The sequence below is a fragment of the Condylura cristata genome, unplaced genomic scaffold, assembly GCF_000260355.1.
Source record: "Condylura cristata isolate star-nosed mole 26May11 unplaced genomic scaffold, ConCri1.0 scaffold00024, whole genome shotgun sequence".
Classification (NCBI taxonomy): domain Eukaryota; kingdom Metazoa; phylum Chordata; class Mammalia; order Eulipotyphla; family Talpidae; genus Condylura; species Condylura cristata.
Window position 1 is genome coordinate 29,143,079 of NW_004567125.1, and position 16,992 is coordinate 29,160,070.

The 16,992-nt window shown below is 40.3% G+C and overlaps 2 protein-coding genes and 1 pseudogene across 2 annotated transcripts; all 3 read left to right on the top strand.

Moving 5' to 3' along the window:
• Nucleotides 1-2,587, top strand: part of LOC101630533 — a 4,919-nt pseudogene extending 2,332 nt beyond the window's left edge.
• A 5,378-nt stretch (nt 2,588-7,965) lies between these two features.
• On the top strand, nt 7,966-8,952 carry LOC101630758 (olfactory receptor 7A17-like). The gene has a single exon (XM_004688160.1). It carries the CDS (start codon nt 7,966-7,968, stop codon nt 8,950-8,952), a length of 987 nt encoding a protein of 328 aa, XP_004688217.1.
• Nucleotides 8,953-15,735: 6,783 nt separating this feature from the next.
• On the top strand, nt 15,736-16,674 carry LOC101630978 (olfactory receptor 7A10-like). The gene has a single exon (XM_004688161.1). The coding sequence runs from the start codon at nt 15,736-15,738 to the stop codon at nt 16,672-16,674; it is 939 nt and encodes a 312-aa protein (XP_004688218.1).
• Nucleotides 16,675-16,992: the final 318 nt, after the last annotated feature.

Below are 16,992 nucleotides of genomic sequence, written 5' to 3' on the forward strand. Positions count from 1 at the left end.
ATACTTCCCTCTTGCTTATCCATTCGCTTGAGCACTGGCTTCCTTTTGTGCCTTCAACTCACAAACAGTAGCTTCTTCAAGAATTCCACCAGGTGGTTCCCTTTGCATGTACTCGATTCACTAGAAAAGTCTGCATCTCCCGCCTACTTTCCTGAAGTCTCTACTCAAATGTTCCCTTGTTCCAGCTTCTGCCTAAAAATAAACCTTTAACCTTCTCTTTCCTTACACCAGCCCTCTTTTCCTTCATAGCAACAGTCACCATCTGACACATCATTTGATCTCTGTTTGCTTAGATATTGCTTCTAAATCAGTGAGCTACAGAGTCTTTCACTTCTCAACATCCTATACTCTTTGACCAGAAGATGGCCAGACCTCACACATATTCTTCATGTGCTTGAAACAATATCTCATTAAGACTGCAGAACTTTCAATTGGAAAGTTACAGGAGATAAAGTAAAAAAGAAAATATTCCACAAAAACCATATTGATATTTATTTCTTGACCATAAAAATACATGATAGCTTTTCTTCTAAGTGACTAATGCCCATTTACAAAAAATAAATCATTACTTGTTCTTTCCTAGGCATCACCTGGCCCACATAGAACCAAGGAATGAGACCCACAGCTCAGGATTTATTCTTCTGGGAATAAATCAGAAGAGCCAGAAATGTAGCCCCTCATTTTTTGCTTCTTCCTCTCCCTGTACCTCATCACCGTGTTGGGAAACCTGCTCCTCATCCTGGCGACTATCTGTGCCCGCCACATGCCCATGCACTTCTTCCTCACTAACCTGTCCTTCATAGACATCTGTTTCACCTCCACCACAACCCCCAAGATGTTGCAGAATATTCAGACACACAGCAAAGTCATAATTTACGAAGGTTGTATCACCCATATGAATTTTGTGTTATTCTTCGGCCTACTGGATAAGCTCCTCCTGTCAGTGTTGGCCTGTTGATACAGGGCAGCATGGAACACCAAACGCACCAAAGCCCCTCTGCCCAAGTAGTTTACTGGTTACTGTCTGGGTTCTTCACCCACACGCACAATTGCAAGACTGCTCAGGCTTAGAAAATAATAACCAAGGGATTTATTTAACAAACCAGGGGAAAAAAGAGTTACTGAGGCCAATAATGGCCATTAGCTTTACTGAAAGTCGTGTCCAGCACTTTCCAGTCCTGCACAAACACTGTTATATGGAGTCTTCCTGCCATTGTGGACACACAGCAGCTGAAGTATAGACCAGGATCCGATTCACAGGCACAGCAAAATTTGCAACAGGAGATGCTCCTTGACTGCCAAAATGCCCGACACAGCATCAAACAAACAGCACTCAAGACAACAGCGGTAGCACTCAAACGACCCGACAAACAGCCACACGCTCACATTTTGACAAGACACCTGCCTCTGGGTCTCCCTTCTTCTCCAGACCACACTTAGGTAAGATGCCTGACTCCCCGGGTCTCCCTGTCTCTCTGCCAAGCCTAACAAAACCGTTCCAAAACAACTGCTCAGACAAGGCCATGCATGATAGCCTCCACCATGTGGCCTGTGCTACAAAGCTCAGTACTGTTTCTCTCTCTCTGTCTCTGTCTCTTTCGTACAGAGAGCTTTTGGGCCCATTTTTTTTCAGTCCCTTATATACTTTTTCCATTGCTCCACCCCACTTTTACCATATTCCTGGGGAGTTCTATTTTTTAGCAGCAAACCCCTCCAGGGGCACCACCCAAACAGTTTACAGTTTCAACTACAGGTAACACTATGACTGCTTCATAGCCATTTGCCACCCCCTGCACTACAGTCATCATGAACCCCCAAATCTGTGGACCGCTGGTCCTGGTGGCCTGGATCCTGAGTGTCCTGCATTCCTCATTACAAAGCTTAATGGTGTGGCAACTCTCCTGTACAGACTTGGCAGTCCCCACTGTTTTTTGTTTTTTTTTTTAAAGATTTATTTTATTTGTGCATACAGAACTGGGGTACAGGCCAGAGGCTCAGGGGAGTCGAGAGGCTTCACCAGAGACAGAGAGGGGAACAAAACAAGACAGATCTACGAAGTACACTGCTGAGGGGAGCAGCGGGCAGGCCAGGAGAGGTCTGCCACGCCATGTGGTCACCTCCCGGGCAGGCGGGAATCAAACTCATGCGGAAGTGGCTTTAGCTTCTCAGTGCTGTGCTTTAACCCGCTGCGCCACCAGGGAGGGCCGTCCCCACTGTTTTGGTGAGCTTTATCAAGTGATCCATCTTGCTTGTTCTGAAATCTTTCTTAAGGATGTGATGACATATCATGCAGCTGTGCTGCTAGCTGGGGGCTCTCACTGGGGCTCCTTTACTCTTACTCTAAGATAGTTTCCTCCATACAAAGAATCTTGACAGCTAAAGGGAAATGTGCAGCATTTTCCATCTGTGCCTCTCACCTCTCCGTTGTCTCCTTACTTTATTGTACAGTCCTAGGCATGTACTTTACCTCTGCTGGTATTGACAGCTCACACTCAAGTGTAAAGCTTTGGTGATGTACACTGTGGTCAACCCTAAACTGAACCCCTTCATCTACAGTCTGTGGAACAAAGACTTAAGAGGGAGCTGAGAAATGTGCTATGATGGGAGCTATAGAGGAAAAACTTTAATGGTGCTTAGGAAGTGACTTGATCTAAGGTTGGACCCCTTCAGAACCAGAAACTGAGATTCTTTCATCAGAAGTTAGAAGTAGAAATTTCTCCTTCACTTCTCTTTGAATAACATTCAATTAGCTATTATTAAGTAGCTATCCTTAAATGTAATGATTTCATAGAATATCTTTACTTTCAAATGGGACTATAATGCAGGAAATTGTTCTGACAGCCATAATCTTTCATAGCTGTAAGTCAGCTGTGAAACTATAGTTAATCTAACATGGATAACCAGGGGCTACCCCCCTTAGAGTCAGCTGACTCAACATGCTATTCCATTTGATACCTTAATACTCCTTGTTATAGAAAATGCAATATTTAAAGGTATAGGGTATCAGATTGTGGACATCTTTGGGATACCCTGTTCTCCCACTATGAAGCCTTTTTCAGAAGTGTACTGTTTTGGTAAAAGTCAAGGGTGCTTTTATCAAATAATGAAATGTAAAATATACCCAATTTTCAAAGTGTATTTCTTCAAGTTACATGCAGACATGATTTTTAGTGAAGATATAAAACTGCCTACACTTGACTACAACCTTGCCACTCTGAGAGTACAAAATTAGGAGATTCAGCACCAGCATCGCTGCAGATTGTTAGAAATGCATACTGTTGTGTACCAGCCCAGCTGAAGCAGAATCTGCATTTACACTAGAATCCTGGGTGATTCATACGCTAATTACAGAAGTATCAGTCTAGAAAAGTTTTTCTCACCTTCTCACTGTCAATTTTGTGCAAAATAGCATTTGTGTTAGGCTATTCTGTGGATTGCAGCATCCTTCCAAATATCTAGAGGAACAACTTTATCTCTTACTGGTAACTACTACCAACAAGTTTGAGAACTGGAAGTATACTGATAGAATCAATGAAAGTCTCATCCCTAATTAAATTATAAGCTTAATAGATCATTAAGCCTCTGTAAGCTCCATTTCTGGTGTGTACACAGGAGTTCATAATAGTCCTACATCATAAAATGGACTTTTATAGAAGGGAAAGTAGACAAAATCCTGGAGGTGTCAGCTCAGATTATTGTGCTGACATAGGTGTAGCCATTAAAATAACGAAGACGTTGCATTAAAGGAATATATGACATCTCTAATTTGTGATATGAGATTTGTAATTGTTATGACAGATGTGTCATCAAGCAAGGACTTTGGTACCAAGGTCACAATTTCCTTCTTGTTGAAAAGTAGAAAGCAATTTATTGTAGAGTTATCACAGGCTGTGCCCTCATCAAAATTGAAAGCTTTGAAAGTACAAAAGACCCAGTCAAGAGACATTCCTCAATCTTAAACATGGAGAAATCTTTGCCAGAGATTTGAGATAAGTGTTGGGGTACAATAAAAGGAAAAACTAAGCTCCCACTCCTGACCCACAAGGTAGGTTAGGAAAGCTGGAATAGATTGATAAGGGAGTAGACAAGGCTGCCCCAGGGACAAGGCCAGAAAACTGACCACCAGCACAGAAGAGCCAGTTCAGCTCCAGGAATGCAGAAGAGGAGGCCAAACATGTTTCTGTGTCAAAAGCCAGTACCAGAGATCAGACTTCACAGCAGATAACTAGTGCAAACTGGCGGCTCTAGGAGAAAACAGGGAAAACAGTATAGAAAAGAGAACTTCAGGTTCTCCTCATGCAGACTCCCACCCTCCCCACTGCTTTCCTTAACAGTGTATTTCAGTAAAACCATCTGTTCTGTCCTCAACTCCATCTCTGGTGACTTCTGTCACCCCATGCCTCACCCTGATCTTCTCCCCAAAGCAATATGTGCTAAGAGATTTAGACCTCTAGAATGAAAAAGACTTCATGGAAAAAAGTAAAACCAGACCACAAAAAAAAAAAAAAAAAAAAAACTTTTCATTTCACTCTAACTTGGTCTCTTGAGAACAATCAGTAGAATTTTTTCCTTTCAACGCAGGCCAGTGTCCAAAGGGAATCATGTGCTCAGAGGGAGCAAAAGGGAAATGTGCCAAGGAGCACAGATGGGAGACTGTAAATATCTCTTGTCCAGTCTCTCAAGTTTAACCTTGGGATGAACGGAGCACAGTTTTTATTTGGGTTTTAGTTTGGTTTTTCAGGGGTCCCAAGTATAGTTTGGCAACCAATTTTTGTTCCTCTTTAGTCTCTGGACTAGAACAGAGCTTCAGTCTACATCCAATAAGAAATTCAGACTTCCACACAGAGATCTTTCTCTCAGAAATCCCACCACGGTGAGTTCAATACAGTAGACTCTGGATGACAAGGTCAGAGACTATGTGGGCCAAGAACATTTGTTTGCTCCCTTGCCTAATTAATTATTCATTTGTGATTCTAGAGAAACAAGTGAATAAAATCTAGGAATCATAAAGATCAATAATTGATCAAATGGAAAAAGATTGGGAAATTTTTAATGTTTCCAGTAAAAATAGAATATGTTCAGCAAAAGACAAAATTTGCCAGCTGACCATAGATCTCAGGGGTACATCAGAGGAGGAGAAGGGATGGGAGGGAAAACAGGGAAGGGAAGCCTGATGGTTCACGGGTACTACGGTGGTGGGAGAACTATAGTATAGGGACCTCTTCCGAGGAGAGACATCAAATAGTGTGCAAAATCAGCAATGTTACAAAAATAAATAAACTTAATTATTTTTTAATACAGTATATCCAAAGTAAAGGGAGTGGAGTATAGAGTAGAAACTTGTAAGGTATCCACTTTTTCCACTTTGAAGATGCTATAGATTCCATCATTTTCCTACAATGTTGCGATCAAGATCAGTAACTGCTTGTTTGCAAATACTACCATGCAACTTCAGTTCATGGGTCAGATGTACAGTATCTTCTATTCCTCTGGGTATGCCCTGGGGTGGGGGGTTGGGGGACATTATTTATTATCTGAGAGGGGGTGTACTAAGGAGTTTACTTTGAAATAACTATAAGTTTGAATATAGTTGTGAGTCATTTGTTTTCTCTATTGTTACTGTCTTTGTGAGACCTTTACATTTCAGAGTGGGGTCAGGTTGTATTCATTTTCATACTAGATTTGGAGTTGTTTGCAACAACTTTGTGGTTTGTCAGTGGACATATTTATGTATTTGGGGGGGAATTGTCAGTGTTTATATATTTTGTGGAGGGGAAATGTAACAATAGGTCTGATTGTCTTTTTCTATCTTTTCACAGAAATGGTTGAGCGGTCACTACAAATCATAAATACCATGATTATAATTAAATGATAATTTAGCTAGTGTTTCCTCAACTATTTAAAACCCTTCTTTTAGATAAACTCAGCATTTGCAACATAAGTGGAAGGAATTATGCTCTATAAATCAGAGAGAAAAACGCAAGCACCAGACAAATCCCACTTATATGTGGAATATAGAGAAACAAAACAAAGAGTCAAAGAAACTCCAGACCAGTAACAAGCCCATAGAAATCTAACTTTGGAACTGAGGCTATCATGGGGGGAGGGGAGAAAACAAAGTGGGAACAGAGCACAGTGGATGATGCTGGAAGCTAAGTGTTCGGTGTTGGGTGTGTAGTAGCAACAGCTGAACAGGAGAGCAACACCCTAGATACAAGCAACCTTGTACACCAGTGTTACCTCAATTTAAAAAAAAATAGAAAAAGAAATAACCCTTTCTATATCTTTTACATATGATAATGTGGCAATTTAACCTTGAATCAGTGACTATGTGGGTGGTATTGAAATATTAATTTTTATTGAAATAACGTTTCATTGTAGCACTGTACAAGTTTCAGGTATGTGTCTTTAAAAATAAACAAGTGAATGTTCTAACTTAAGTTGAAGACTAAAAATATGTCTATAATTCACTATACTTTTGTGCCAATCTTTACTCACTCCCCCTTTCCCTTCTGGTAGCCACTAATCGGAGTTACAATTTAAATTTTCACTTTTTTACTTTAACTTATCAGTTTGTTTTCTCTAGTTACGTACATGAGTGAAATCATATGATGTTTGTCTTTCTCTCTTTGACTTTTGTTTTAGATACAGTCTACTTTTTTTTAGCTATCTGAAGCCATCCTTCTTAACATAATTTCGCTCTTATTAACATTCTTTATTCCAGAAGTTCTTAATTTCTATAAAAATTTCTCTTTACTGGGACAAAGGTGAACACACATACTCCAAACTGTAAACCTTAATATACATGTGGACCTCTAGTGGGTCCAGGACCTGGGGCATGCCCGTGAAGGATAAAACAAAGGGATGACTGCTATGTCCAGCATGCCGTGACCTTTATTTTGCAGCGTGCTCTTTACACACCCCACATCCCCAAGCAGTAACAATAGCATGTTGACTTATTCTAACTCTATATCTGGTGTTCTAATTCTTGGAACACCCTGTCCAGCCCCAGATGGCCGAGCCCTCACACCCACCAGGACACCGCCTGATAGGGTCTTTTGCAATCTTTCTCACACGTGGCTGCTTGCTCGCATGACCTATTTTCTCACATTCTTGGAGCTCAGACCCAGCCCTCGAGAGGGTTCCCCCAAGGCAAATGTGCTGTTGCATGTCTTTCAGTATCCAAGGCTAGAGGCCAGTCAAGTTCATGCAAGAGTTCTGCCAATGTATACAGACAAGAGTGTAAACTCACTGGGGAAGAGGAAGTCCTTTTTGTCGATGGAATTCTTTGGAAATATTAATAAGTGCAAGAAACAGCAGATGGCAGAGGGAATCTGGTCTTGAAGCCTAGGGAGCGGCCGGGAGCCCTCTTCCTCTACATTCTCTGACTCTACCTCCCTCTTGCTTATCCATTCATTGAAGCATTGGCTTACTTTTGTGCCTTCAACTGACAAAAAGTATCTCACTCAAAAATTCTGCCAGGTGGTTCCCCCTGCATGTACTCGGGTAAGTTTGCATCTCCTGCCTACCTTCCTGAGTCTCTATCCAAATGTGCCCTTGTTCCAGCTTCTGCCTAAACACCAGATTAAAAAATAACCCCTTCACCTTGTCTTTCCTTATACCAGCCCTCTTTTTCTTCATAGCATCAGTCACCATCTGACACATCAGATCTTGTGTTTACTTAGTGTTTCTCAGCATCCTATACGCTTTGACTGGAAGATGGCCAGTATACACACATATTCTCCATGTGTATGAAACAATAATTCACTGAGACTGCAGAATACATGATCTCATCCACTGGAGAGAGACACAGGACATAAAATAAAAAAGAAAATATTACATAAAATCTTATTGGTATTTATTTCTTGACTAGAGAAATATATAATAGCGTTTCACTAAGTGAGTAATGCCCATTTATAAAAAATAAATCATTACTTGTTTTTTCCTAGCCATCACCTGGCCCACATGGAACCAAGGAATGAGACCCACAGCTCAGAATTTATTCTTCTGGGGTTATCAGAAGAACCAGAAATGCAGCCCCTCATTTTTTGGCTTTTCCTCTCCATGTACCTCATCACCGTGTTGGGGAACCTGCTCATCATCCTGGCCTTCAGATCAGACTCCCGCCTCCACACCCCCATGTATTTCTTCGTCTCCAACCTGTCCTTTGTAGACATCTGCTTCACCTCAACCACCATCCCAAAGATGCTGGTCAACATCCAGACTCAGAGCAAAGCCATAACCTTTGAAGGCTGCATCGCCCAGATGTATTTCTTCATTCTCTTTGTAGGTTTGGATGACTTCCTCCTGACCGTGATGGCCTATGACCGCTTCGTGGCCATCTGCCATCCCCTGCACTACACGGTCATCATGAACCCCCGGCTCTGTGGGCTGCTGGTCCTGATGTCCTGGAGCATCGGTGCCTTGAATCCCTTATTACAAAGTTTAATGGTGTTGCGACTGTCCTTCTGTTCAAACATGGAAATTGCCCATTTTTTCTGTGAAATCAACCAAGTTCTGCAGTGTTCCTGTTCTGACACTTTTCTTAGTGACTTGGTGATGTATTTTGTAACAGTGTTTCTGGCTGGAGGGCCCCTCGTTGGGATCCTTTACTCTTACTCTAAAATAGTTTCCTCCATACGTAGAATCTCTTCGGCTCGGGGGAAGCACAAAGCCTTTTCCACCTGTGCCTCTCACCTCTCAGTCGTCTCCCTGTTTTACGGTTCTGGCTTTGGAGTGTATCTCAGCTCTGCTATTCCTCACAGTTCACGCTCAAGTGCAATCGCCTCGGTGATGTACACCGTGGTCACACCGATGCTGAACCCCTTCATCTACAGTCTGAGGAACAAAGACATAAAGGGAGCACTGAAAAAAATCTTTAGGGTTGCTGCTATATTACAAAAATTTTCTGGAGGCAGAAGAAGTGCTTGTAAACACAGGACTGAGTCTTAGAACCAGAAATTGCTATTGTGTCATCACACCAGGGGAGTTGAATTCATTCTTTCAATTTATATCCTGGAATTTCCATTTCATTGACCTCTAGCCAATAAAATTTCCTATACAATATTTAAATCACATTAGTATGCTTTCTACTCTAATACACACTCAGTCTACTCTTATGTTATTTTCAAAAGTTTTCCAAAACTTTTTTCAGAAATAATTTGTAATTCCTATTATTTAGTGAGGAAATATGTATCTCTTAAGAATCATTTCTTCTTAAGTAACATATATCATATCATCCAAAATATTTTTAATTATTTTTCCTGAAAAAATCATTCTGAATGTGTTCCACATATAGAAAAAGAACTATATTTGGTAACTAAATCCATTTATATGTTTTCACTGTAGAGGAAAAATCAGAAACCACATTTTTCACATGTGGATGTCATTCTTTTCTGTTTAAATACCTTCACTGATCTCACTTATGATGTAGACTTAAACATGCTAGTATATTTTATTTCTGACCTCCTACTTTTTTTTATTTTTTAGTTTGATGTGCATAATGCCTATCATAATCAGTGGTGCAAATCAGTTTATTCATCTATTTATTTATATTTTTACATCATTATTTTTGCACAGTGTTTGCTTTCTCCTCTCAAGTGTAGTCTCCATAAAATTCCCACCTCCAACTCACCTGTATACCATAAGAGTGAGATAAAGTGCTGGGAGCTGAGACCTCTGGAAGTCAAGAATTTTCATGGAGAAGGTGTAATAAAGTCTGTATTCACATCACTTTCACCTGATCTCCTGGGAATCAAAGAGCCACTAGGATATTTTTTTTTTTCTGTATAGATAGGGACCTTGCAGGGAAATCATGTACTTAGTGATTACATAAACAATAGGGAAATGTGCCTAAGGAGCAGATATGAGGAACTGTAAGTAACTCCTCAGTAATCAAATTTCTCCCAAAACCAGGACCACATGACTTCATAAACAAGTTCTAGCAATCTTTCAATGACAAACTAATATCTATCCTGCTCAGACTTTTAAAAAAAATCAAGAAAGAAGGAATATTTCCAGACACATTTTATGGAGCCATCATCATACTAACACCAAAACCAAATAAAGAGAAAGAAGAAAACTATAGGTCAATTTCCCTAATAAAAACAGATGTAAATATCCTAAATAAAAACTAAGCAAATCCAATCCAATAGTGCACTAAAAATATTATAACCTGGGGACTCCCTGGTGGCGCAGGGGTTAGAGCTATTGCCAGCCACTGTAGCATGAGTTCTATCCCTGGGCCAGGGAGCCAATCTACATGGCACAGCAGACCTCTCCTACCTTGACCACTGCTCCCCTCAGCAATGTATGTCAGTCTATCTGCCTGCTCTGCTCTTCACTCTGTCTCTGGTGAATCTTCTCACCTCCCACACTTCTGGCCTACACCCCAGTTCTTGTATGTGTAAATAAATAAAAATAAATCTTTAAAAAATATTATACACCTTGACAAGTTAGATTTATATCAGGAACACAATGATGATTCAACATCAGAAAATTAATAAACACTACTGATGGGAATGCAAACTGGTGCAACCACTACAGAAAGCTGTTTGGAGGTTTCTCAAACTGCTAAAAAATGCGCTTCCATATAACCCAACAATTCCACTCCTAGGTATATACCCAAAAAAACACAAAAACATAGATTCAAAAGGACACCTGCACCCCCCCCCATGTTTACTACTGCTCTATTTACAATAGGGAAGTCATGGAATCAACCCAAATCCCCCAAAATAGATGACTGGATTAAAAAAGATGCTGTACAAATACACAATAGGATATTACTCAAAAATCAAAAAATATAAATGCATGCCTTTTGCAGCAACATGGATGGAGCATGTTTAGTGAAATAAGCCAGAAAGAAAAAAAAAATACTGGATGGTTTCACTCATAGCATGAGCATAAGGGATCGGGGGTGGGTTGAGGGGGAAGCAAATGTAATAAAGTATAAACAAAGACAATGGACAACTATAAATCATAGGCATTTTATGGGGGTGGAAAGGGGAATGGGATCAAAATTGGGGTGAGAAGAGTGCACAGGACTATGGTGATGGCACACAGGTGACCTGGTGGTGGGAAGTCCACAAGGATTACAACTGAGATTTTTTTTTAATGCACAAAATGAAGAATGATGTAAAAAAAGAAATAATAAAAAAGAAAATCAATCAATATAATTCACATCAACAAAAGGGAAAGTAAAAAAATACATGGTTATATCAATTGATGCTGAGAAAGCATTTGACCACTATCTCCCACCATACACAAAAAATTAACTCAAAATGGATAAAGGACTTGGATGTAAGACTTGAACAAAAAAGTACATTGAAGAAAACATGGGAAATAGTCCATGACATGAGCTTCAGAAATACTTCTGCAGATTTCATTCCCAATAGCAAGAAAAACAAATAAGAATATAAACAATTGGGACTGCATTGTACTAAAAAGCTTCTGCACAATGAAAGAAGTTGTAACCAAAGTTAAGAGACCCCCTACTAAATGGGAAAAGTATTTGCACACCACACATCTGACAAGGGACTGATATCAAATATCTACAAAGAGCTCAAACAACTCAAGAGAAAGAACAACTAATCTAATAAAAAATTGGATAGAAGAGTTAAATAGGCAATTCTCAAAAGAAGACATTCAGATGGCCAACAGGCACACACAAAAAAATGCTCATCATAATAGCTCCTCAAGAAAATTCAAATTAAACCACACTGAGATACCACCTTACAGCAGTGAGAGTGGCCAATTTTCAAAAGAGCAGCAACAAGTCCTGGTGAGGATGTGGAGAAAAAGGACAACTAAGTTTAGTGCTGACATCATACACTGTAGAATATGGAGTCATAATGTGGTATTAACACTTTAGTCCAACTTGTTACAACCAACACTTTCTGGAGATGATGCCCACTGCCCCTGAAACAGTGGTTGAGAGCAACTAACCTAAAGCATGAGAACTGGAAATAACTTGATGGGGTTCCGTAAAATTTCATCCCTTAGCCACTCAAAATTTTCTACAGTTCACATCACCCTCTGAGCCCTACTTCTGCAAGTGTACAACGAAATTCATGATATAACAGGCGTCAGAGAATACACTTTGGTAAAAATTAAATGAGGCAATCCATGAGAAAATCAAAGATGTACCCATGGTGCATAAAAAAGAATACTATTTCCCTACTTTCTTTCCCTATAAACTACTAATGATTTACATCCTTGTCAAGAGTTTAATAGTACAGGATTTCTCCACTCATGTGTAGTCACCATTGTTCTCCCACCACCAAAGCACTCTATTCCTTCACCATGCTCCACTGGGCTCTTCCCGCCCTACATTCTCACCTCTGCCCTCCTTTGTCCCCCTATCTCTCTCCCTCTACATAATTCAGATTCAAGGGAGGATTAAAGAACATGCATAATAAGTGGTTTTAAAATGAATTTTCTATTGATATGTCAAAAGCATCATGTAGCCTAGGGACAGAGTACCATTGGTTTGTTTTTGGTTTTGTTTTTATCAAAGATGAGCTCTTTCTCTCATAAAAGAAAGAAAGAGCACCTTTCCAGAGAGATCAAAAACTGTTCCTGAACATCGGTCAATACTTTGAAAGACCATGAGTTCTAGTCAAGATAAGGTCATCAGTTTGGATTTGGAGAAAATATTAGCTCAAGATAAGGCGGGAAGAGGTTAAACCTTTGGAAGACAGGTGGTTTCATGGAAAGAAGCACTAAAAAGTGAATTTCTTGGACTTTAATCTGGTCTCTTAGGAACATAGACTCAACAGAAATAATTTCCTTTGTGTTCATACCAGTGTCCCATAGGGAAATTATGTGTTCATCAGTGGGGTAGCAATGGAAACAGAAACTAATGAGTAGACACAGGGAGCTGTAAACATCTCCTTGTTGCTGTCCCTTAACCTGAACAATTTGAGATGAACAGGGTGTGGTTGTTGCTTATGGAATCCTGGGTTTAGCTCAGAGATCAGTGCTTCACGGCTTCCTACTGTCCTCACTAGCAACAGAGATTAAGTCTCCATTATCAACCACCCATGGAGAAATTCAAACATCTACTCTGAGACGTTCCTCTCAGAGAACCCAGGTGAGTTTGAACGCTCAATAGATACTTCCAGAAAGGTTCAGAAAGAATGGAAATGGCAGCTCTTACCAAAGGTCACTTCAGTGCCACCACCTAGCACAGAGCCAAGAAACTGTCAAGTTTATTTCTAAGTAGATGAACTACTGTATTTAGTATGTTAGAAAACAGAGAGGTGTCTTAGGATGTCACTTGGTGGCAGTGGGTTGGAGTGCAGCACTGTGAAGCTAGCTGCAGCTGCTTCAGCGTAAGTTTGACTCCTGGCCCACGGAGCTGACCACATGGCTTGGCAGACCTTTCCTGTCTCTCCCGCTGCTCCCCTCAGCAGTGTACTTCATCTATATGCCTGTTCTGCTCCCACTCTGTCTGGTGAATTCTTTCACTGCCCCTGTTCCTCTGGCCAGTACCCCAGCTCTGTATGCATAAATAATAATCTTTAAAAAAGAAAAAAAGAAATCTCATGCCAAAATAGGTAAATATTACTTTGCCACAGTAGCTCTTAAGATATGTTACAGTATCATCCTGTATGTCTGTACTTACATGAAAAACAGTTGCATTTAAAATGTAAGAAACATGCTAATGAGCTTTACTGCACAATTATTTAGTTTCACATGAGTGGAGAAGCAGTGAAAACATTGGAGAGGCAAAGGAAACATCACCTCATCACCAGTGATACCATTAATGTACAACCAGGGAGAACTATGACAGAGGAAGCTTTCTACAAATATTAACTAGATCTACTGACCACCCAGAGAGAGGGGTCACCTATCCACTGCTCCAGTGATGATATTGACATTGACATAGATTTGTCTGGCTCTCCATGAACAAACACCTAACATGTGACAGAGCTGATATTCAAACCTTGGTTTTCTGATTCTCTAAGTTTTGCGTTAATGTCATTTATAGATAGGTCTTTTTTTCATCTCATCTTTTAAAACCCTCAAGTTTGTTTTATGTGTCTGTGTTCAATTGTAAAATTGGTCTATTCCCTTTGCTCCTTTATCTCATGGGCTATCAATCAACAGGTGTCTTCACATAGTGAGATATCATCCTTCCTCATGTGGATCAGGTACCTGCAGCTGTATTATTACTGCAGCTGTGTTATTAGCTATCCCAGCATCAAGAGAATTTAACTGGGGTTGCAATGCTGCCAGAACCAAGGAAGTTTTCTCATTACAACTTCAGAGGGGTCACCTGAGTTTATATCATTATTCCCACTCATGTCCACATCTTTCCCTTCTCCCTTTCTTGAAACACTTTTTGTTTCTTTAATTACATGTTACAAAATTGTCACTGGAATACCAGCCTGATGGACTGTTTCCATGTCCCTGGGATGCTTGCCAAATGGAATTTGAGATTATTTCTCTATTCTTTAAGAAAAATGTATGACAATGACTTATGTCATTTAATTCCAAATTATTACAGCCGGGTAAAGAAGAGATGTGTAGTGATTAGGTGGTCATAGTATGTGTTTGTGTGTATGTTGTGTGTATGTACATTTTATGAGTCGTGAGTATTTCTGAAGGTAGAGGTATCTAACCCAGATACAACAAAACATGTCCCTAATTCACATGTCAGGATGTGACCAGCCAATAGAAACTAGAGGATCTTTTCTACTCTCAAGACTCCTAGAAAACAACATAAATACAAGGAACATGTGAAAAAGGTACTTCCTATGTCTTCAAGTCTCAGCAGCAGCATGGAGTCACCTTGGCACTCCACACTCTGACATCATTGTTCATTATTCCCTCTTGTTCATCCCCTCAACACAGAACCTTCCACTGAAACCTTGGCTTTTTAACATAACACTCTTTCTAGGGCTATACCCTGTCCAGAATTATGTTCAGACCCTCAGTACACATTTCCTGAGAAAACTTATATATCCCACCTGATCTTGCCACAGGTCTCCATTATAATGTATGTCATTCTATAAAACACCCCACGAGATATAGCATTCCATCTCTCTCTTTAAACATGATTGATGTGTGTTTGTCATCTGGCAACATCAGATCACTTATCTGATTTTTTTTTTAAGATTTATTTATTTATTCATACAGAACTGGGGTGCAGGCCAGAGATGCGGAGGGTGAGAGAATTCACCAGGGACAGAGTGGGGAGCAGAACAGGCAGATCGACAAAGTACACTGCTGAGGGGAGTAGCGGGTGGGTCAGGAGAGGTCTGCCACGCCATGTGGATCTCCTCGGGGGCAGGCGGGGATCCAACTCGTGCAGAAGTGGCTTAAGCTTTTTTGCAGTGCATTAACCCGCTGCACCACCAGGGAGGGCCCTCACTTATCTTATTTTTATATTTGCTTATATTACTTTGCCATTAATGGATCTTAGGGACTTTTGTTCCTCAGCACTGTACATTCTGCCTCAAATTCAGTCATTACTCAATTTATATTCCCTAAATGCAGCACAGATTTTCTCACTAAAAGTGTAGAATGCATGACCACCTGCGGAAAGACTGGGAGTGGGGCAGGAATTCCTGTTTCCAGATGGCAAACAGGCTTGAAGGGATCAGGTAATTAAAATTATGGATATTGATTATTGAATGCAAAATAAAGATCACAGCATTTCAAATATGCTTGTGATGATCATTTCTGACATTACCCTGGTATTTTCTGTTTTCTGGTAGTCACCTCTGCTACATGGAACTAGGGAATAACACCCAAATTTCAGAATTTCTCCTGCTGGGATTATCAAAAGAACTGAAGTTACAACTTCTCATATTTGGGCTTTTTCTCTCCATGTACGTCATCACTGTGTTGGGAAACCTCCTTATCATTGTAGCCGTCATCTCAGACCCTCACCTCCACACCCCCATGTACTTCTTCCTCTCTAACCTGTCCTTTGTGGACATCTGCTTCACCACCACCACCATCCCCAAGATGCTGGTCAACATCCAGACACAGAGCAAAGCAATAACCTATGAAGGATGCATCACTCAGTTGTATTTTTTCATACTCTTTGGATTACTGGACATCTTCCTCCTGACTGTGATGGCCTATGACCGCTACGTGGCCATCTGCCACCCCCTCCACTACATGGTCATCATGCATCCCCGCCTGTGTGGACTCTTGGTGCTAGTGTCCTGGATCATCAGTGTCCTGGATTCCTTGTTACAAAGCTTAATGGTGTCGCGACTGTCCTTCTGTGCCACATTGGAAATCCCCCACTTTTTCTGTGAACTCAATAAGATGATTCAACTTGCCTGTTCTGACACTTTTCTTGATAACGTGGTGGTTTATGTTCTATCAGTTCTGGTTGGTGGTGGTCCCCTCACTGGGATCCTTTATTCTTACTTTAAAATAGTTTCTTCCATACGTGGGATCTCATCAACTCAGGGAAAGTATAAGGCATTTTCCACTTGTGTGTCTCACCTCTCCGTTGTCTCTTTGTTTTACTCTACAGTTCTTGGTGTGTACTTTAGCACTGCTTCTTCCCACAGCTCACACTCGAGTGCAATAGCCTCTGTGATGTACACTGTGGTCACACCCATGTTGAACCCCTTCATTTACAGTCTGAGGAACAAAGACATAAAGAGGGCCCTGAAAACATTCTTTGAGAAGAAGCCACAAAAACACTAATTGTCTGAAGTGCCCTTAATTATGAGGTCAAATCCTCAGAGTAGAAATTGTGATTATTTGATCAGTATGTGAAAGTAGATGTTTCTCTTTAATTTCTTTCCTGTAATTTCTATTTCTTTGATCTCAGCTCTTCTATTCAATATATTCAACCCACTTTAATATTTCTTCTCCCTTTTAGATGAAATATATTCTTTTCCTACTTTACCATATTTGTTCCAACATGCATCACAAAGGTCTGTTTATCAAATGAGGCACCATGGACAATTTATACTAATTTTACTCAAAAGACATATATCACAAATAACTTTTATTTGTTTA